The sequence below is a fragment of the Syngnathus floridae genome, chromosome 22, assembly GCF_059516105.1.
Source record: "Syngnathus floridae isolate MCC-2025c chromosome 22, RoL_Sflo_1.0, whole genome shotgun sequence".
Lineage (NCBI taxonomy): Eukaryota > Metazoa > Chordata > Actinopteri > Syngnathiformes > Syngnathidae > Syngnathus > Syngnathus floridae.
In genome coordinates this window covers 2,919,911-2,940,147 of record NC_142434.1, presented here as the reverse complement: position 1 = coordinate 2,940,147, position 20,237 = coordinate 2,919,911, and the positions used below count along the sequence as shown (strand labels likewise).

At 45.6% G+C, this 20,237-nt stretch overlaps 5 protein-coding genes across 19 annotated transcripts in view; 2 read left to right on the top strand and 3 right to left on the bottom strand.

Annotated features, from left to right (window-relative positions):
* celsr1a (cadherin EGF LAG seven-pass G-type receptor 1a) overlaps window positions 1–12,491 on the bottom strand; it is a 30,639-nt gene extending 18,148 nt beyond the window's left edge. For 9 of the 15 annotated variants that reach the window (XM_088367058.1, XM_088367064.1, XM_088367063.1 and 6 more), the window contains exon 1: window positions 8,635–12,490. In XM_088367058.1, coding sequence (XP_088223184.1) covers window positions 8,635–12,145 — 3,511 coding nt within the window. In that variant the 5' untranslated portion in view covers window positions 12,146–12,490. Of the gene's footprint in view, window positions 1–8,634 lie in introns of all 15 variants that reach the window. The other 6 variants (XM_088367070.1, XM_088367072.1, XM_088367073.1 and 3 more) reach the window with 2 other exon arrangements.
* A 504-nt stretch (window positions 12,492–12,995) lies between these two features.
* On the bottom strand, window positions 12,996–15,110 carry trmu (tRNA 5-methylaminomethyl-2-thiouridylate methyltransferase). The gene is made up of 10 exons (XM_088366576.1): window positions 14,897–15,110; window positions 14,649–14,814; window positions 14,469–14,575; window positions 14,261–14,383; window positions 14,018–14,190; window positions 13,898–13,951; window positions 13,651–13,818; window positions 13,445–13,589; window positions 13,292–13,374; window positions 12,996–13,226 (listed from the first exon to the last, which is right to left on the bottom strand). The coding sequence occupies exons 1-10, from the start codon at window positions 14,976–14,978 to the stop codon at window positions 13,080–13,082; spliced, it is 1,248 nt and encodes a 415-aa protein (XP_088222702.1). The 5' UTR covers window positions 14,979–15,110; the 3' UTR covers window positions 12,996–13,079.
* An 8-nt stretch (window positions 15,111–15,118) lies between these two features.
* On the top strand, window positions 15,119–16,681 carry LOC148379191 (uncharacterized). The gene is made up of 7 exons (XM_088366578.1): window positions 15,119–15,194; window positions 15,274–15,451; window positions 15,520–15,701; window positions 15,764–15,894; window positions 15,948–16,096; window positions 16,156–16,245; window positions 16,372–16,681. Exons 1-7 carry the CDS (start codon window positions 15,186–15,188, stop codon window positions 16,611–16,613), a joined length of 981 nt encoding a protein of 326 aa, XP_088222704.1. The 5' UTR covers window positions 15,119–15,185; the 3' UTR covers window positions 16,614–16,681.
* Window positions 16,640–17,512, bottom strand: tprkb (Tp53rk binding protein). Its single transcript, XM_088366579.1, has 4 exons — window positions 17,273–17,512; window positions 17,082–17,204; window positions 16,840–17,016; window positions 16,640–16,769 (listed from the first exon to the last, which is right to left on the bottom strand). Exons 1-4 carry the CDS (start codon window positions 17,480–17,482, stop codon window positions 16,683–16,685), a joined length of 597 nt encoding a protein of 198 aa, XP_088222705.1. The 5' UTR covers window positions 17,483–17,512; the 3' UTR covers window positions 16,640–16,682.
* A 189-nt stretch (window positions 17,513–17,701) lies between these two features.
* alg10 (ALG10 alpha-1,2-glucosyltransferase) lies at window positions 17,702–19,814 on the top strand. Its single transcript, XM_088366575.1, has 3 exons — window positions 17,702–18,067; window positions 18,279–18,476; window positions 18,536–19,814. The coding sequence occupies exons 1-3, from the start codon at window positions 17,903–17,905 to the stop codon at window positions 19,595–19,597; spliced, it is 1,425 nt and encodes a 474-aa protein (XP_088222701.1). The 5' UTR covers window positions 17,702–17,902; the 3' UTR covers window positions 19,598–19,814.
* The last annotated feature ends 423 nt before the right edge of the window (window positions 19,815–20,237 follow it).

The window sequence follows — 20,237 nt, the reverse complement described above, 5'->3', positions numbered from 1 at the left end:
GACAGGCGCTTGAATTGGGCGCCCCTCGGCCGGTTCCGCGATATCGAGTGCCAGCTGAATGGGCCTCTCACAAGAAAATCTCAGACAAGCGCTCTCGGTCGGCCGCACTTTAAAGCGGAGCGCTCGGGAGGAGATCCGACCTGGCTAGAATGTCGATGTGAGCAGAATGGCGGCACTGTTTCGACTCAGACTGACGACAAACAGTATGATTATCAATTCCATATTTTTATAAGAATCCAAAACACTAAACAAAAAACATTTTGCATTTTACGTAATACAGCTTTTATTTTAAATATTTTTTTTAAATTGATATTTAATTCATAACCTTTTACTGTTATTTTTTTCTATTAATATATGCGCAATTAAATGGGGATTTTTAACTGCAATTTTTTTTCTATAAAATGCTCTTTTATATTGTAATTTTAATTGTGTCAGTATTTTACTTTAAAATAAATTCATCAGTACATTTTTTTCATCTTTTAAGTTAATTAAAAATTTTCTTTATTAAATGCATTAATTAATATATTTATTTTAAGTCTTTTTCCTAAATAAGCTTTTTTTTTTTTTAAATAATTTATAAATGTGCACAGTCACTTTGCATGTGCAAATGTGTGGTCAACCCCCCCCCCCCCCCCCGTCCATTATAGCAAGGTGAAGAGTCAAACGCTCCTTCCTGGCCCACAAAGGAGGCCGACCGCTCAACTATAACCAAGAACTCGGGCAAACAATGCAAAGACCGCAACACCTAATCAGTCGTTAGTCATGCACCACTGAGCTAAATCACCGAACTGACACGCAAATAAATATGTTCACAACGATACAAATGCACTAATCGGACCTGATCTGGTTCGATAAGCTTAAATAGTAGCTTTGGAGGTGGGGGGGGGGGTCTCATGATCAAAAGTTCCCTCCCAGGTTGAACTGAGCCACCCAGCCATGAATGGACTAATCGGAGTCAAGGATCTATTTCACTGACACCAGATCGAGTCTTCCGCCGATTGCTGGATTTTTTTTTTTCCCTCGCTCCACTTGCTCAAAATAAGCAAAACTTCATCAGAATTTCTTTTCGTTTTCTACCTCCACCCTTCATTCCAGCTCTTTGTGCTTTCCTCTCCTTTTCTCCAAGGAGGTGTCTGGTTACAGTTATTGTTGGTGCTGGTTACTGATAAATAGGGTGCCTGGTTACCAACTGGCACGCCATTGGCTCCATTCAACAAAGCGCTTGGGAAGGAGGCGGGATGGTCGGGATGAAGGGGGGGTCGTCGTCACGGGAAACGGCGAGACTCGTGTCGAAATGCAATAGAAAGTCGAGCAGCTCCTCAACTTGTTTCGGTTGGACAAAGCTGAGGAGACGCTGACCCTTCCGACACCCCCGCAGACACCTGCTGAATAATCCGCCATCTTCCTAGTCAAGTGACGGTAGCTGGGAAGTGTCAATTCAAATATTTGGTTTGGGTTATTTCAATTTGAATTGGGAAGGTGGAAAAAAAGCATTTAGAGATTCCAAATGATGCTAGTGGTATGGGTGTCTTTGGAGTGATTCATGGCGGCGAACAAGATCAGGCCAGCCCGTGTTGCCTTGTAAATCCGCCATGTCGCTCTTGTAATGTGTGTAGCATGAGACGATGAGTCACCAGTCGGGCGAACTGAATTAAAATCCCAGTCTATGTTTGTCCAAGTGGGATGTGTTGCCAGTAGATAAGCTCCGTGCTACATGTGATGTAATAAACTGAACGCTACAAAAAGTGGCCAATTAATCCGAGCTATTTTTGAAGCAAGATTAAAATCACGAGAGCGTGTTTTCTGTTTCTTGGAAGCCTTCTGCTAGAAAGCAAAGCAAAGTCAGTAAAAGCCTACGGGAACATCAGAACTTTATGTGTGGTGAGTTTGAATGAGATAGGGTCATTCGGAAAACAGCTAAATTGCTAATTAGAGGGTGTGCACACTTGTGCAAGTACAAGTTATCAGTTTTTGTTGTTTCAATTGAGTTGAAGAAATTATAAGTCAGATAAATAATGGAAAATAAATCAAATATTTCATCTAATTTTTCACAAAATAATGAGAGGTCGATTTTAATTCGATTAATTGTTCGGTCCGAAGCTAATCGAACTATAGTTTGTACCTCCTGCAAAAGGGAAAAAGTTATTTTGAAAAAAAATTATTTGTTGGGCACGACTGAGATTTTAGAACCCACGCCGCATGTTGAACACCATTTTGGAGATGACACAATTTTAGCTCATGTTGTCAGCTGTTTGGCTGGACCGAGCCAGCTGGTAAATCACGCAAGCGTGAGCCCAAACAATGACTCCGACAATCATCCATTCAGTCATTAAGTAAGTTAGCGGGGCAGCCGGTCAAGCGGAAAAAAAAAATCCATCGATTTAATCGTGCTTATGAGTCGAGAGTTTTGACGCAAACACACATGTCGCAGCGGGAATCGAACTCACGGCCAATCTGCTATGACAAGAAGTCATTTTTTGATGGGGGGGTGTTGAAAAGGTGAAGTGGAGGAGAGAACTACGGCACGCTTGAGTGGAGGGGAATAATTCCCTCTCACCGGGAACGTCTTTGAAGTCCGAGGGGGGGAAAGGGAATGTGAGGGTAAAAATAGAAGCCCCCCTACTTATTTTCCTTCCTTTTCTTCCCTCCTCGCCTTCAATCACCAGGCTGCTTCTCTCTTATTCACAAAATGCGGTGGCCATCTTGTCACTTGCTTTTTTTATCCGTCAGGGTCACCTAAGTGTCAGCATTGTGCTCCGTGACACGGCCGGCAAGAACGTGGCGTGATAATGAGTCAAGAAAGGACATTGAACAATTATTATCTTGGAAACTATTCCGCGTTACTTCCACCTATAGGGCAGAAGTGAAATTGCAGCGAAAACAAAATGACCATAAACAGTCATCCTTATCATGAAAATTTAGACCAACAAAAAATTTATTACAAATATTTTTTGTCCATAAAACTAAAAACCAATTTTCTTCAACCATATTTTACTGACACCTACAGGCCTGGAGTGGAACAGCAACTTAAACACAGTTAATATCTATTTTTCTAAATATATTTTTCATATATTTTTACATGTTATATTCATATGCTAAAATGACGTATATCACTCTTGAATTTACAGCTTCAAGCGTTTTTCTTCAACCACATTTTACTGACACCTACAGGCCTGGAGTGGAACAGCAACTCAAACTTCAGTAAATATCTATTTTTTTAAATATATTTTTTACCTATTTTTACATATTATATTCAAATGCTAAAATGACGTACATCACTCTTGAATTTACAGCTTCAAGCGTCTCACTACACTAGTGTTCGTTCCGGCACATAAAAATAAAATTTTAGGACGCCATGTTGAGTCTGAACTGTTTTAAAACCATCCTCAGCATTGTGACAGGAATTTGTCAAAACTAATGCGAGTGGACTTGGACCGAGACTTGACAAACTGCAGTGTTCCTCTCTGAAGGTAGCAATTACTGTCACCGCATGGCGTGGCTCATCGTAGCATCACAACTTTTCACTCGCATGGTAGAACTTAAGATCTTCCCAAGAACTTAAAAAGATGGAAAAACCTCCAAATCCATCAATAAACCAATCATCGCATGCTTTCCAGGTGTCTACCCTTGCTCAAAGAGCCAGACGGGTATCACCTCAAGCTTTCTTCATCAGCTCCCTCAGACTAGCTTGATCCTTTCAAAGCGCAGAAGAACGGTAAATCTTTCGACTTCAACAACTTGCATAGACACGCCCCAAAGACGAGACACGTTTATAGTTCTTCACACCATCCATCAGGAAAAAGTAAAAAAAAAAATTGATTGAAGGGGTGTCATGACATGTCTGAATCATTTTTCAGAAGCAACTTTGGAAATGAGGATCAGAATGTAACACCATCTAAAGGTAACTTCCACAAATCGAGGCAGCTGAACTCTTTTGAGTTGTTGAAGACATTCCAAAAGGCTTCTTCAGTTCTTAATGGTAGGTGTGGAGTTCCCATATAACCACAGCTGGAACTGATTTTAGAATTGAATAAACATTTTGGAGAAGAATCCAATTGCATTGTTTCATCTTTGGACGAATCTAAACAGACCAAAAGCTGGTATGTTCGTCTTGTTGTCTTTGTTCGACCGGATCCGATTCACCGAATCATATTTACCACCCCGATGAAATTCTCATCCCGGCACATCTTTTTAAAAAACCAAACAGTTCGTCATAGGAGCATGACAGCACATGCACGCACGTTTTATAGCCGCTTCAATTATAAGGAGGTTTCTTGACATTCCTGTGGTGGAAGGCTTGGTGATCCACACACAGGCCGCCGCGTCCTCAATGTGGGTGGCTCGACCCGTCCGTAACTCTCCAGCACGATATGTAATTAGAATCGGGCCGCCGTTATATTCTACGATGGATCTTTCATTTGACTCAAATCCAGAATCGGAATTCAGTTGGGAGAAGCTATGATCCATCAGGAAGACAAAGAGCGTATCAGTTACACAGCGTCAAAGGTATGTGCCCGAAGATTCTGTCATCGCTTTGGTAATAACAGAGCATTTGAACGCATCAGCCCCCCCCCCCCCCCCCCCCCAAAAAAAAGGACATGAGTGACTACCATGTGCAGGAATGGATGGGCATATAACGTACGAAGAATCATGTGCCTCCAGGCTAAACCGCAACAGCTCGCTTCTTGTGTTACACCGAGCTGACATCAGTGTGCAGGAACAATAACGGAAGTAGGGATGTATTACTGATATGAACTTCGGGAGTCCTATTTGACTCCTACAGGGATGAACGGATTCAGATGGTCAGTCTTGGATCTGAGCTGACGCATGACTTGGAGAGTCCGCAAGAACATGAGTGACGGCGTGCTTATGACTGTCTGGAAGTTCTTTTTCTTGAAGGAACCAGCCGCTAACTTGATAAAGAGATGTGGGATGACAGACAGCAGCAGGCAACTCATTTTCAAATTGGAGACAGAGAAGCATTGTGGGGGCAGCTTGAGCGCCTTGACAAAATGTGTCAGGGGAATTGCGGGAATCTAATTTACACCGTCCATGTCTGGATTTGAGAAGATAAAAACTCAAGCGGGAGGATAAAACCCTATCTGCTTTGATGGATGTGAAACTGAAGACATTTTTGGAAGGGTTGGGCGCGAGATAAAAGATGCAAAGGAATCCGTGTGTGAAATTTGGCCTCAAGGCAAAGACGTTCAACTGCCATCTAAGGTTGACCAGCCTCAAAAAACATCTCGTGTCATCGCTGCCGAAATAAAAACGTCACCTCAAAGTCGTCCAAAGGGGAACCTAATACATCTAAACGTGAACTCCATTTTTGAAAAGCTAAAATATGAAGCCTGCAGGGTTGGATAGAGGTTTCAAAAAGCTGCCTGCACACCTGTCACCAACATTTCTCCGTGGAGCTCAACGAGAAGATCAGCATTTAAGCTCCAATTAAAAACGCCGTCATTACACGGTGTCAGCTTTCATCCACAGCTTGATCTCTTTCATTACTGGTCTACACTTAAAAATTAAATCACTGACAGATTACTAGTCTGAAAAACCATTTCAGAAAAATCCAGAACCAGTCAGTGAATGTTCCACAAGCTGTTATGGAACCAGTGGTCAGTGACTGAGCTTGTCCAGAGTCTTTCAACTGTAGAGGTGCTCCTCCCTTTGAGACAACAATCTCATCACCTCAGGGTAATGTCTGCTTGCCAAGAGTTGAAAGGTCAAAACAGTAGCGCAGATTCTTTAAGGACATTTTTTAATTCCTCATGTACAATACGAGGATTATTTTTTTCTCACACTTGTCATTCAGTCTGCTGACATACTGTAAAGTCAGCCCCCCTCCCTCCTCCTGCTCCCCTTGCCATTACTTAACATTCCTCCAGCGAGTCATCACGCCACGTTTGTAATGTCACACTCGTGAAGCCCTTACAGACCCTTTTTTTGAAATGTTATCAGCGCTGAGTGAAAACAAAGAAGACCACTGTGTCGTTGGAGTGAGAGCAAATATATGTTTCGGGTTATGACCTTTTGGGATCTAAGTGGGGAAATCAAATGATCCAGATAAATTTAAGATATCTTTAAAACCAATGAAGGTAGAACCTTCTGAAAACATAACCCCCCTTCCCCACCCTTCACCTTTTCCCCCTTGGCCTAAGGCCCTTACGTTTGCAAACAAACAACGCCGCTCTTTGAAATCCCCACTGCAAACACGCTAGCATGACGAGACAACATCTCACTTGAACATCTACTTTCCACCGAAATGAAGATTTCCCGCTGACCCCTTGACCCTTGCACAGAAAATGGATGCATCCGGTTTGTGGTGTTCTAATTTCAACCCTGGTCTGTAATTGAGTATTCAAAGTCAAAGAGTGACCAGGTCACTTAGTATTTACACTTCAAACCTGCAGCCTGAAGGCAAACTCACTCTTGGTGTATTTGAAAGAAAAATACTTTAAAATACCGGCGTGTCGAGTTTGGTGAACTTCTTTGAGCCGACAAGCATGCAGGAACATCGGGACGGTTAAACCAAAGGGAGGGGTCGGTAATGGTCCGTGAAGAAATACGGGAATACCTTTGACGTTCTGCTGATTCAGAATTTCAAAAATGTCCAGTTCATTCACGACACACATATTAAATTGGAAGTTTTTTGGCTTGACATCTGTTGTGGTCAGCCCCCTCATTAGCAGGACCTCCATGGGTTGGAGGTGAGAGGTTGTGTGTAGAGAAGTTCGGGGTCACTTTGATCTCACAGGTGGAACGCCCTAATGTCTGGGTGTATTGGGTCAGAACATTTCTCTTGACGTCCAGACAGTAAAGAAAATAGGAACTTTCTGAATACGTGCCAAGAATTGAACAACTGGCAAACCTCACAGCATATCAGCAATCTCAGAAACCACCTAGAAAAATTTAATTTGTTGCTCTAACGTCTTAGTAGATCCCAAACGTAAAGAAGGGAGTGAAAGTGGTAGAGGGGGGCATGCCCATGGAGACCAGGAAAAAAAAAAAGCCGAGCTATGCAACTCCTTGAGAAGGATTAAAAGGCAAACCAGATGCATGGCAGTCAAGCCCCACAGGGGGAAAAGAATGGAAGGGGGGGGGGGGGGGGGGGGGGGAGGAGGTGGCACATGTAGCAGCACGTCATCTTTCAACAAGGCCATAGAGAAGAAGATCAGAAGACAGTAGAGCATCAATCACTGCTAATTTTTCTAAGTTGACCAAAACTTCCACCGGGTGCATGCAAATATTCCAAATCCATAACTTTACAAACCAAGATGCATTACAGTGAGGAGACCTCAGCAGATTGTTATCGCTTCCAGAACCCCTCGGATGTGAAATTCGACGAGCTGAGATAAGGGCTTGAACAAAAAAGAACACAGAAGCCTTGGCTAACGGGGGACTCTTATGCTACAGTACAGATGGGGCAGTGTTGTGGCTATCTCAGGAGAGATAGCAAGGAATTGTTCTGGGGGGGAACATTCCCAGGCCTTATGAGCACCCAAACCATAAGTCCCATTAAAAAAAAGTTAATTCCAACTCATTCCTAGTATAGAAATTGTGTCTTTACCCTCAGTCACCCAGAAAGGTCTAGAAGGAACTGGCAACGACCCTTTGGGACCATCATGAGGTCATCACTGTTGTCAAGGATACACTGTCAGCTGTTATTGACAAACAGGAGGGCAAGGGGGGGTTTGAATCAAGTCGGGGGGCTATAAGGTCTGGAACTATTGAGGTCAACCTCCCTCACCCACCCCCTGGACCCTCGATGGGTTGTCTTTAAGGGTAATAAAAAGGACAGTGTGTCTTTTGTTTGAGACAAAGCCGGGGAGCTAGTCACTTAGCAAAACAACACCACTGCTCAAACAAGGTGAAAGACTTCCACCACCTGATGTGTGCATTATACCACCACCATTGTTTCAGTTCCTTAAGGGTTCTTCTAGGCGGGTTTTGAATCCTGACCCGAAGATTGAGCCTGTTTCCCATGCTGGCATTGCTCAGCTTTTGGGAGGAAATAGATGACAAGAGTGAAGGAGATCTAGCTGGGTTGGGCTGTTTGCCAACTTTAGCAGAGAGTAAGAAAAGGGGAGGGGGGGGGGTAACATGAAGGAAGACAAAGGAGGTTGAGCAAGCAGCTGTCAGCAGATGACTGGCTAGTTTATTCTATCGGGGTATTAGATTGATCCCATCTGACTGCCTGATTAATGAGACTTGCTACACTTGTGTGAGCTTGCTGGTTGAATGGAGATGTCCACATGTTTGCACTTTTGTCTAATCTTTAACTCTTCAAGCGCAAAGTCTGCTTCTGGAGCTAAACAACAACGAGTTTCCCCGAGAACTAAAGATTTGACACGCGAAAGTCGAACGAGAAATTACGACCGCAACAACAAAGCGGCAATGTGGAAGCCCTCCAAATAGCACATTTTACGACCTCAACCATCCACCTCGACACAATACACGCAAACGGCACAAAAGCAGCTGAACCGGATCACGCAAAGAGCCTGCAGCACACTTCCTGAACCGTACTGTCAAGACAACAAAAACCTGCCGCCGGATCAGTTAGCATAACTCGGACCTTCACAACACATTTGAGATCATTTCAAAATATCAACAGAAATAACTTAGGGGTCTTACCGGTGACGGAGATGATCATAGGTGCCTCCAGCGGCCTGTCATTGTCCAGGGCCTTGTTGAGACGCAGATCCCCCGTGTCCTCATTCAGCAAGAGCAGATTGAGCTCATTCCCGGATTCAAAGGTGTACCGCAACTTATCCGACACATCCGGGTCATGAGCCGGTACTCTCCCGATTATTCCTGATGGAAAACTGTTGGACTTGTTGGTGATGTAGTTGTTGAAAATGATGTCAAAGTCCTTCAGCACCGGCAGGTTGTCGTTCATGTCCATCAGACGTATGTGTACGGTGGCCCGGCTCACGAGCGGAGCCGAGGTGGCCTGGACCACTATGACGTACTCTGTTCTGGTTTCATAATCAAGATCGATGAGGGAGACGAGGTCGCCGTTGAAAATGTCCAACTCGAAGATCTCTGGAAAGTTGCCTTCGACTATTTGGTACATTATCTGAGCATTTGTACCGTCGTCAGGGTCTGTTGCGGTAATCCGAGCTACAACGGACCCGACGGGAATGTTCTCCTCTACATCGATGAAGAGCTCATCCTTTTCAAACACTGGTGCGTTGTCATTGATATCCTGGACTACCACATGTATGGGAACAGCTGCTTTTAAAGGCGGGACTCCCCGGTCCACAGCAAAGGCCTTGAGGTCGTACACAGGAACGTTCTCCCGGTCCAGCTTGCGAGCAGTTCTGATGATACCGGAGTACTGTTCAATGAAGAAATCCCCATCTCCATCATCTCCACCCTGGAATGTGTAGCTCAGTCTGCCATTGGAGCCGGAGTCTCTATCAGAAGCAGAAATCTGGAGGACGCTGGTGTAGATAGGTGCATCTTCAAACACGCTCCCCTGGTACATGTCTCGAAGGAACTGAGGGGTATTATCGTTAGCATCCTCGATGATAATCTCCACATAGGTGGTGTCGGATTTCTGAGGGATGCCATTGTCTTTAGCGATGATGGCTAAGGTGAAGGAAGCCTGGTCTTCATAGTCTATCTCCATTTGGGTGGTGATGGCGCCGGTATCCGGGTCGATTTTAAACTGAGGGACGCTGTCCTCCATGATGTAGGTGATGCGAGAATTTTCTCCCGTGTCTTCATCCGTCGCGCTGATCACCACCACGGTGGACCCCACTGGTTGCTCCTCGTTGAGCATCACCTGGTAGTTGGCGCTTTGGAAGACGGGCCGATGTGTGTTGGCGTCTGTCACGTTAATAAACACCTGCGCGGAATCCGATCGGGTTCCGTCACTGGCCGTGACTGTCAACACATACTGGCGTTCCTGTTTGTAGTCCAGGGGGAGAGCGAGAGTGATGAGACCACCACCGCTTTGACTAGTGATGGCGAAACGGTTCCTGGTGTTGCCGCTGGAGATCTGATAAGTCACCACACTGTTAACGTCCCGATCGAGAGCGGTCACCGTGAGCACGCTTGTCCCCACGATGGCGTCCTCGTTGATCTTCAGCGAGTAGACTTTCTCCGTGAACGTGGGGACGTTGTCGTTAACGTCAAGTACCGTGATGGTGACGCTGGCAGAGGACGACATCACAGGGACTCCGTGATCTCTCGCCACCACCCCAAAGCTGTAGAACTCAGTAGTCTCCCGGTCCAGTTCTTCAGCTACTGTAATCCACCCGGTGCTGTTGTTAATGGTGAACGGAAATCCAGGAACGGTGTCTGTCAGACGATATTCCAGCCGGGCGTTCTCCCCCGAATCGCCATCGATGGCTTGAATATGGATGACGGAGTACCCGACGGCGACGTTCTCCAAAACAGTCGCTTGGAAAGGTGTGCTAACAAACATGGGGACGTTATCATTCACGTCCACCACTTGGACTACCACCATCCCAGTCCCGTTGATCAGAGGAGGCCTTCCACCATCTTGTGCCTTAATCCTCAGATTATACTCCCGAACCATTTCATAGTCCAAAGGGTTGATAACGTCAATCACGCCAGTCGGGGAATGAATGTAGAACTGACCTTTAACATTGCCGCTGATGATGCTGTAATGAACTTTAGCGTTGTTCCCTTGGTCTTTGTCCGTCGCCTCCACTTGGATGACTTTGGTGTTGATGGCCACGTTCTCTGGGATCTGCACGACGTACCTCTTTTCACTGAATTGAGGGTAGTTGTCATTTTCGTCCTCCACGATGATGTGGACGGTGGCGGTGGCTCGGCGGGGACACGGTTCTTTACCCTGGTCGTCTGCCTCGACTGTCAACTGGTAATACGACCTGGTCTCCCTGTCGGGCCGCTCTCGGATTCTCACCAGGCCGTTCCGCGGGTCGATCTCGAAGATGGAGTTGTCGCCGTTGACGATTTTATAGATCATATTAGCATTAGCGGGGGCATCGTCGTCGTTAGCCCGGATGGTCATCACTTCGAAACCCACTTCTACGTTCTCCCGTATACGAACTCGGTACTCTGCCAGCTCGAACACCGGGCTGTGATCGTTGGTGTCACTCACGGTGACGGTCAGGTACGAGGTGGCATATCTTCTCGGCGTGCCATTATCGCTAACAGTCACTTTAAAGACATGCGTGTCTTTGACTTCTCTGTCCAACGCCTGAATGGTTGTGATGCTGCCCGTCTGAGAGTCGATCGTGAAAAAGTCATTGGACCTTCTGTCAAACAAGGCTTCCATGCTGTACTCCAGCCTACCTGCCTCGCCGTCATCCGGGTCGGTGGCTTTGAGGGTGATGACCTGTGTCCCGGCCGGTTCATTTTCAGGCACAGACACTTGGTAGTTGGGAAGCTGGAATTGCGGGGACGTGTTCACCTGCCGCTTACCTCTTCGGGCGGACTCCCCGTGTACGCTTTCCGACACAGATCCACGTCTAGGCGATTTTCCAAACCGCAATGTGAGCAGCAGACTGAGCCGGCTGCCTCCAGAGGTGTGCAGGAGACATTCCAAATCCACTTCGGGCTGCGCTCTCATGCTCTCAAGACAAAAGTTATCAGTGAGAAACAAAGCTCCATGTCTAAACAGTGCAGCCAAACGTTGTCCCGTGCACATTGTATCCAAAAAATCGCTTTTTATTAATGAAGGAAAAAATTCTGCAGCATTGAACAGCAAATCACCCGCAAGAAGACAAGAAGATTCCTCCAGGTTTAAATTATGCTTAATATGGATGTCAGGCTTGCTTTGAAATGTCTTTCTCCTGTATTTGATAAAGCAGTCCTGCCCGTGGACGAACACGTTCAAATGCGTTAGGATCACATCTCCAGAAGTCAATGAGGTGCTTCTGAAGTGCACGGGCGCGGGGTTGACACGCGTGCGCGCACACTCCACACTTCGAGACAGTTCAATAATTCCACTGTGCTTGCCGATTTGGAAAAGACTCCGTGTGGATTCGGGAGACCTGTCAAGTTTATGCGTCCAGCCCGGTCCAGCGGACAGGTTCGCCAAAACGTTCCCGGGTTGTAAAGACTCCGTGAGGTGAAGCTGCAAGCACGCCACGGGCGGCGCGTTGAGCAGGACCAAAAACCAAATCCACGCGCTCCACAGCACCATACTTGGCAAATAATAAATCCTAGTGAATTGCAGTGAAACTCATCCGAGGAAGCCTTCCCACTCCCGGCGTCGCGTTCGACTCTTATCCTTCATGTTGGAAGTTTCATGGTGGAAAAAGACTGCGTCTCCATAGTGCCGGTGGATCCACGGAGCGCACGCACTCCAGGCTTACGTAGTTTGAAATGAGTACAAAATGGCTCCGCAGCTCACCCTTTTTTCCACACCCTCCTCCTCCTTGAGGAGCAAATTAGCATAAACCTGCTGGGTTCCCCACTGGGATGCTTACAGAGGGGGGTCTTCACCCCTCCCTTCTTCTCATGGAGATTTAGGAAGTGTCTCTGACCGCAATGCGCACAAGTGTATTGTTATGACAATAAGTTGAGGTAGCCTTTCAATTCCTTAATGCACTTTAAAAGAGCTTTGCAGCCTTTGTAACTTGACTGAAACAAATGGAAAAAGTTCTTCAAAGTGTATTGAGGAAAAAGTTTCATCACTTTAAATAACGGTAGTGTTCTTTTTTTAGGAAATTTACCGTCTGGATATGTCTGAAAATGCATATTTTTAAAAAATTATATATTTGTTATTGTTCGGAAATGTTAATGTGCAATTTTATGATGCTCAAAGTGAAATATGACCTTTGCAATGTACATTTACCGTGTACAGTATTTGATTTCATCTAATTAAATATGAAGCATGTGACAATTGAGTCCAATTGAGTTTATCTTGTGAAACAGCACCATGCTGTGGACAAAAGCTGCATAACAACGCATTTTTTTTTTTTTTTAACAAGTTGCTTTTTACTTGCGTTTTATGTTTTATAATAGCATTTTATGCTTTAAATCTGCATTATATTTACAGGAGAATTTGTTTCACATTTTGATGCAGTTTTCTATAAATACATTTATTTATGTTTTTTTTTAAATACAAGGCCGTGTCATCTGACAGGTTCCGGCTTCTTCTTTTCTGTACTGACCCGAGCAGCTGTTGAACGCTGACTCCGCTGGATGGTAAAGTCACTGGGCCCCAACTGGGTGATCTTACCACTTCCCAGGCACTCGTCACCTTTGTAGAGCACTGCGAACTGCGAGAGGGCGTTGCTAAATTCTGAAAACAGTTGAAAAGTTGCATTGATTTATTTTTTTTTACCTGTCCAGGCGTTAAAGCTCTGAGCGGCTGCCCGAGTGAGATCCACACAGAGCCGTCCATGTTAAGAGTCACGGTGCAGGGAGCTGGAAAGCACGCAGAATCATGTTGACTACGTTTTTTTTTTTTTAATTCTTTATCAATAAATATACACACTTAGCGGCATCTGGTGGATGAAGCGGAAATGGCACTCCATCATCTTAGTACGGATCAGTTGGGGCGGAGGTTCCTCGGCGATCCAGTGGAAGCGATCCGTCCGCAGGATGTCGCGGAAAAGAGACGGGTGATTGGTCGACGGCGCCTGAGGCCAAAGGCATTTGAAGGAATGTCGACGGAGTGAAATTTTAATCTGACCGCCTTACCACCACCACATCGCCAGTATTGATATCCTTGTCCACCACAAACCAGGCATCCCTCTGTCCCCCAATCCGAGCCCGCTGGCCCAGCGTCAAGGTGAACCAGCCGTTATGTGTGCCCATGACACTTCCATCCTCGATGGATACAAAGTTGCCAGGTTTAGGTTCAAGGTACTGGGGGAAAAAAGATATTCATTGTGAAACAAATCTTGAGCATCTTAAGTTGCCAAAGAAACCAGAAACGCTCCCTTACCTCCAAAATAAAGTTTTCAAAGTTCCTCTCGCCAATGAAGCAGATGCCCATGCTCTGAAATAACAAAATGGGATGAATGAAACAGAAATGTGGTTTATGCGTGCTCTTATTTTGACTCACCTCTTTCTTCTTCAACACATGGTGAAAGCCCGCTTCAGCCGCCATCTTTTTCACAAAGTCCTTGGTGAGACCGGAAAGCGGGAACACGGTTTGCCGTAGGGCATCCTGGGAGATCTGGCTGAGAAAGAAGGTCTGGTCTTTGACCAGGTCGGCCCCCTTGTGCAGTCTCACGGCTGCAAAGGAGGCAGAGTAGTGAGGAAAAACCGGGAGCAAAAAATGGGAATGAAGAGGGAAGGCGCGTACGGTTTCGGAAGTCAAATCGATTTCTGAAGAGCACGAGGGGCCCGGTTTTGGGGATCTGCTGGAAAACCTCCTCGTCTTCCTGCGAGGTCCTAGCATAGTGGCCGGTTGCCATTGCGTCAGCACCTACATCCCAAAAAGAAAGGTCAGAAAAGTCAGAAAATGCATTATTACTTTTTTTAACCCACCCATGTTGTAGACTAGAACATACCTAGAGTTATGATTGCATATTTGTGGAAATGGTTGAACTTTATATGCTTATTGCAGAGTATATCTGGGTTGGGGGTCCTTCCTTTCTCATATTCCTTTAATAAATTACTAAAAAGGTGCAAAAGACCACAATTAGACAGGCAGGAAAAGGCACTCATGTATATTGATCTTTTAAATATACCTGAAAACCTCATGCCAGTATTCCTTAACATATGACACTTGATGGAAAGGGATGTCCAGCATCTGGCACACTTTGTAGGCATCATCGCAGTCTTTCTCTGTGCTGCACACCCCACTTTCATCCAGGGAGTCCCAGTTCTTCATGAAAACCCCGGTCACATTGTAGCCTGGAATGAGAAACATTCAAGTTTGTATTGTTTGGTAATGGTAGTGGTGTACCTAATAAAGTGGCCTGTCAATGTGACTTACCTCTTTTCTTTAGCAATAGGGCCGCGACAGAGCTGTCGACGCCGCCCGACATGGCACAAACGACGTGCCGTATAACACCCATCTTATTCGACTAATTGCACTCACAAACTTATTAGAAGTAAAAGAAATTGCCTTAAAAATTCATCAGTCACTCAAGAGCGCAGCCATTGTTGTGGTCCGTCGCAGATAGATGTTCGACTTGAAACCACAGTCATGGCGGAACTTTTCTTTCAGGAGGGGGGGACAAATATTGTAACACCGTCGAGTAGCTGCACGTATTGCAGTCTTAATGAATAAGGTGAGTGAAATTTAATGACTCACTTAACGTTTTGAGGGTTTTTAAAGTTAACTATTATTTATTAACAAGTTTTGCACAGATGGGTGAGGTGTCCGCAGAGAGTATCACCCTGGATCTTCTATTAGAAGCCAGGGAGACAGTGAGGAGAAGCCCACTGGGTGTCATCAAGACCCCCATGATCCTCTGGAGCCAGACCACCCTGCCTGTCAACAATGCCCAAAGTATCCATATTAAATTAGAGAACATGCAGAGAACAGGTAAGAATGTGCTTTTTTTTTTTTTTTTTACTAACTTTGCTTGAGCAAATAATCATTTTAAATTACAGGGTCTTTTAAAATTCGAGGTGTGGCCAATCAGTTTGCCAGGAGGCAGACAGGTGGCAATTTTGTCACCATGTCCGCAGGGAATTATGGCAAGTCGTTTGCATATGCGTCAAAGCACTACAACTCCAAAGGCAAAGTGGTAATGCCGGAAACTGCCCCCATGTCCAGATCGGCCCTCATAGAGGTTAGAGGTCATGCACATGACACGTAAATGAGTAGTTTACTCACTTTTCTTTTTCTTGTCAGAGTTTTGGCGTGGACGTGGAGCGAGTTCCCACCTCCTGTCTGATGAATGTGGTGAAGCGTTGCGTCCAGGAGGACGACATGACCTTCCTGCACTCCTACGATGATCTGGATCTCATCGCGGGACATGGAAGGTACACACAATATAAAACGCATACAAGTGGATGAAGTTTAACCACGTGTGTAGTTTAGGTCTGGAGGTCCTGGAGGTGGTGTCAGAACCTGATGTGGTGGTGGTATGCTGCGGAGGAGGGGGGCTGCTGGCCGGAGTGGCTGCTGCAGTCAAATTATCGGGATGCGACAAGACCAGAATCTACGGCGTGGAACCAGAAGGAGGTAAGAAGAAAATGTCCTCCGATTCGAAAACGAGCACTGATGGGAATGCTGGACTTCAGCCTGCACCATGTACAAGAGCTTCCTGGAGAAGAAGCCGGTGGGCATGGACACAAGTAGCATTGCGTCAGGGCTGGCGCCGCCGTTTGCAGGTAACGTGAACATTTTAATTGCGAAAAAATAACATCGTGCTGCAACGAGGATGTCAAAACGTGGATAATATTCATGAAAATTACTACTTTCCTAGCGATACATAATCTTAATATGGCCATCATTAGGTACGCTGCCCTACGAGCTGTGCCGGCGCTATGTGGAGGAAATCGTCCTGGTGAGCGACGAGGAAATCAAGATGGCCGTGTCCACCCTGTACCGAGCGGGTCTGGTGGTGGAGCCGTCCGGTTCGGCCGCCTTCGCTGCGATCAATGCGGGAAAAATACCTCGACTTGAAGGGAGCGACGTCGTGTGCATCTTAAGCGGGGGCAATATCGGAAAAGACGAGCTCGGAAACTTTCCAGATTGACAGATGTGTGATTCACTCAGTCATAGAATCAATATTTTATTACAAATAAAGGACAATGACAAGTGTGAGCTACATTATATCCTTGGTGGCCATTCTGGATATGACTGCATCCAGAAGAGTTCCACACTTCTCCTCCTCTGGGTTGATTTTGTAAAGCTAAAAAAAAAGACGATTGGAAGGATTAAAACAATCCATTGGGACAAATGTGTCCATTATCAAACAGTACCTTTTTAATTTTTTCAAGGTCTGACAAGGATGATATGTCCTCCACTGGAATCTGGACTCCATCCACTTTGGTCACCATGTCGCTCACAAGGTGGGATTCTTCTTTGGTGTGGACCAAGACCACCAAGACGGTGCCATCACCGTCCGAGATGCCAAATCTTTTAAAAGCCTCTGAGATCTGCACAAAGAAATGATTTGCTCGGATCCAAACAAGCAGTTCGTACGAATGAAGAGCAAACTTACATTATTAGTAGGTGACAGGTTGAAGATGATCTCTGAAAACAAACTTCTTGTCTTCATTTGATTATGTTCGTGTAAGTGCACAGCTTTATTTGCAGCCACCAGTACTTGGAAAGGACTCAATAGCTAATGCAAAGGGGAAATCAAATTTAAAAACTGCATGGCATGCATATTTGAGCAAAATTTCAACTCACCATAGTTGGCTTGATCAGGGCACCTTTTATTTTCCCCTCCATGGCGCTTTGCCGTAGCTCAGCGGCATTTTGGACGTCTTTAAAAAGAATTTGCGTGACATTAAGCTCGGGGTAAAGTTCCAGCGTCTGAGATACGTGCATTTTTTTTTTTTTTAGATCAATGATGAGCACAATAAAGAGAAATTGACGTCGAACATGAGGGGGAAACATAGGGGGACAGAAAATACCGTAACACCGGAAGAACGCATTTCGGCAACTCTAATTTACAAAAATGATTTTGTTAAAATAAAAATTACATTCTGAGCACAATTGTAAAACCTTACTTAAAGTTATAAAGGTATTTTCAGCTTAGTTATATGTTAATACTAGGTTAAAACACGTTTGCAAAAAAATATCTCGGATATAACTTCTACATGTTGTCACACCGAGCCTATTTTTATGACGGACTACTCGCCGTCAACAACCAAAGCGCTTCCGTTTTGTACCTGCAATCCAAACAATAGGCATCTCCTCTTACTTTTAGGTGCTTTTTCAATCGTGCATATTCTAGTAATGCGGATGAAACGAAAAGTTCGCATCTTTGACAGATAGTTTCCATTAGCAATTGCATTTTACATCGCGTTTTGGAAAATGGATAAATATGAAGGCTACATCTTCACCGCATTGTGCAGCACCAACTTTCTGGTGTCCTGCTTGCTCTTCTCTAAAATCACCCGAGAGCAACGAGAGCCCTACATGGATGAGATTTTCCATGTGCCCCAAGCTCAAAACTATTGCCACGGGAAATTCAACCAGGTAGGTAATTAATCCTCTTTAATGCTATAGTGACTAGCGGATTACTGAACGGAGCTAATCCGGGGACAACTGAATTAAACCACTTGATTTCCCCCACCCCTAATTCGATGGAAAAAATAGCCAACTCACCAAATGCTTGATGTTCTTCTCTACAATGCAAAAATAATCATTTGAGTTAAATAACTGATAATTATGGACACTTTTGATGCAGTGGGACCCGATGATCACCACTCTCCCGGGCCTCTACCTGTTCTCCGTGGGGATCATCAAGCCAGTGGTGCGACTGGCCGACATGACGGGTGACGTGGTGTGCTCCACGGCCATGCTGCGCTTCATCAATCTCCTCTTCAACTGCGGCAATCTCTACCTTCTCTACCGGCTCATTTGCAAGCTGCACCCGAAGGAGAAGGTGAGTCTTGAATCTCTAGACTCAAAGTTGATTGTAAACGGAAAAACCTTCTCTTGCAGACGCGAACAGCTGCTAGGCGGATCCTCTCGGCCCTGTCGCTGTCCACCTTCCCGGTGCTGTACTTCTTCAACTTCCTCTACTACACGGACGCCGGCTCCACCTTCTTCATCCTCTTCACGTACCTCATGACGCTGCACGGCTGCCACAAGGCGTCGGCGTTGCTCGGCGCTTGCGCCATCTTCTTCCGCCAGACCAACGTCGTGTGGTTGGCTTTTTGCGCCGGCACCCTGGTGGCCGGCCACATGGACGAGGCGTGGCGGGCGGCGCATTCCAAAAAGTCTGACGACAAATCAGCTGCCTTTCAGGTCCCGTTTTCCTTCACCGGTGCCAAACGGGTTGTGCTTTTCAGTGTGGATTTTTTCACTTCCCCCGGGCACCTGAAGGCGGCGCTGCTGGCGGCGTGGCCCTACGCCCTGGTGGCCGCCGGATTCTTCGTCTTCGTGTGGCAAAACGGCGGCGTGGTGGTGGGCGACCGCGCCAACCACGAAGCTTGCCTCAACTTCCCGCAGATCTTCTACTTCCTCTCCTTCACCCTCATCTTCTCCCTGCCCATCACGCTGTGTCGTCACCGCGTGCGGCGCTTCTTGCAAGCCATGAAAAAGCAGCCCGTCCTCTTCCTCGTAGCCACCGTCGTGTCCGTCCTCCTGGTGTGGAAGTTCACCGCCGTGCACAAGTACCTGCTCGCTGACAACCGTCACTTCACCTTCTACGTGTGGAAGAGGTTCTTCCGAAGCCACGAGATGCTGCGCTTCCTCCTGATCCCCGTGTACATTTTTGCCGGCTGGCACTTCCTGGACTCGCTCAAGGCGCGATCGCTCTTCTGGAGCTTGGCGTTCCTGACGTGTCTCCTGGCCGCCACAGTCCCGCAGAAGCTCCTGGAGTTCCGTTACTTCATCGTGCCGTACCTGATGTACCGCCTGCACATGCCGCTGCCGTCCCTGGCCAGGCTGGCGCTGGAGTTGTTGCTGTACACGGCCGTCAACGCCGTCACCATTTACGTCTTTGTGGCCAAGACGTTCCGGTGGCCCGACAGCGCCGCCACGCAGAGGTTCATGTGGTGAACTCAATGGAGAAAATATCATTATGGAGACCAATTAAGATTTTTTTTTTTTAATGTGTCAATCAATGAGATATTTTCTATCCACTGTGTTGTTTTGAACTTTTTTCCCCAGTATACATTTCATGTAAATTCAGTGTTTGTTTTCTATTTCATTTTCTTTTTCTGTCCAACTAAATGCTTCCTATGATTGCTGTCATAAATAAAAGGAATGAAATACATTTTTAAAATCTGTGTTTGTTTATTAAGCGCTTATATTTGATTAAACTTCAAATAGTATTATTGTAGTATTTTAAATATATAATTTATTATATCAATTACAATATAAAGTAGGTTTAATGTTATGATAAATCAGTACCACAATAAGCCACTGTGGGGTGCTGTTGTACAAGAATTTACAAGAAGTAGATTAGAAACTGCGGACGGTTTCGTACCAAAGAATCAGTACCACGATAAGCCACAGTGGGGTGCTGTTGTACATAAATTTACAAAAAGTAGTAGTTTAGAAACTGCGGACGGCGTTATGCCAAAGTCTCGCCTCACCTACTTTGGCACAAGATCGGCCTTCAAATTGGACCTTGAATTAAAATGCATTTGTTACGATTAGGCAAACATTAAAAACAAGGTTTTATTTCCGGTTATTA

Coding starts and splice junctions, on each gene's coding strand:
- trmu (XM_088366576.1), bottom strand. CDS start 14,978: ATGGGTGTTATACGGCACGTCGTTTGTGCCATGTCGGGCGGCGTCGAC. Junction 13,952..14,017: donor ATGTGTTGAAGAAGAAAGAG/GTGAGTCAAAAT, acceptor TTGTTATTTCAG/AGCATGGGCATCTGCTTCAT. Junction 13,227..13,291: donor GAGCTTTAACGCCTGGACAG/GTAAAAAAAAAT, acceptor GCCCTCTCGCAG/TTCGCAGTGCTCTACAAAGG.
- LOC148379191 (XM_088366578.1), top strand. Junction 15,895..15,947: donor CTCATCGCGGGACATGGAAG/GTACACACAATA, acceptor CCACGTGTGTAG/TTTAGGTCTGGAGGTCCTGG. Junction 16,097..16,155: donor CGGCGTGGAACCAGAAGGAG/GTAAGAAGAAAA, acceptor GCTGGACTTCAG/CCTGCACCATGTACAAGAGC.
- tprkb (XM_088366579.1), bottom strand. CDS start 17,482: ATGTTTCCCCCTCATGTTCGACGTCAATTTCTCTTTATTGTGCTCATC. Junction 17,205..17,272: donor CCCTGATCAAGCCAACTATG/GTGAGTTGAAAT, acceptor CCTTTGCATTAG/CTATTGAGTCCTTTCCAAGT. Junction 17,017..17,081: donor ACCTGTCACCTACTAATAAT/GTAAGTTTGCTC, acceptor TTCTTTGTGCAG/ATCTCAGAGGCTTTTAAAAG.
- alg10 (XM_088366575.1), top strand. CDS start 17,903: ATGGATAAATATGAAGGCTACATCTTCACCGCATTGTGCAGCACCAAC. Junction 18,068..18,278: donor GCCACGGGAAATTCAACCAG/GTAGGTAATTAA, acceptor CTTTTGATGCAG/TGGGACCCGATGATCACCAC. Junction 18,477..18,535: donor AGCTGCACCCGAAGGAGAAG/GTGAGTCTTGAA, acceptor CTTCTCTTGCAG/ACGCGAACAGCTGCTAGGCG.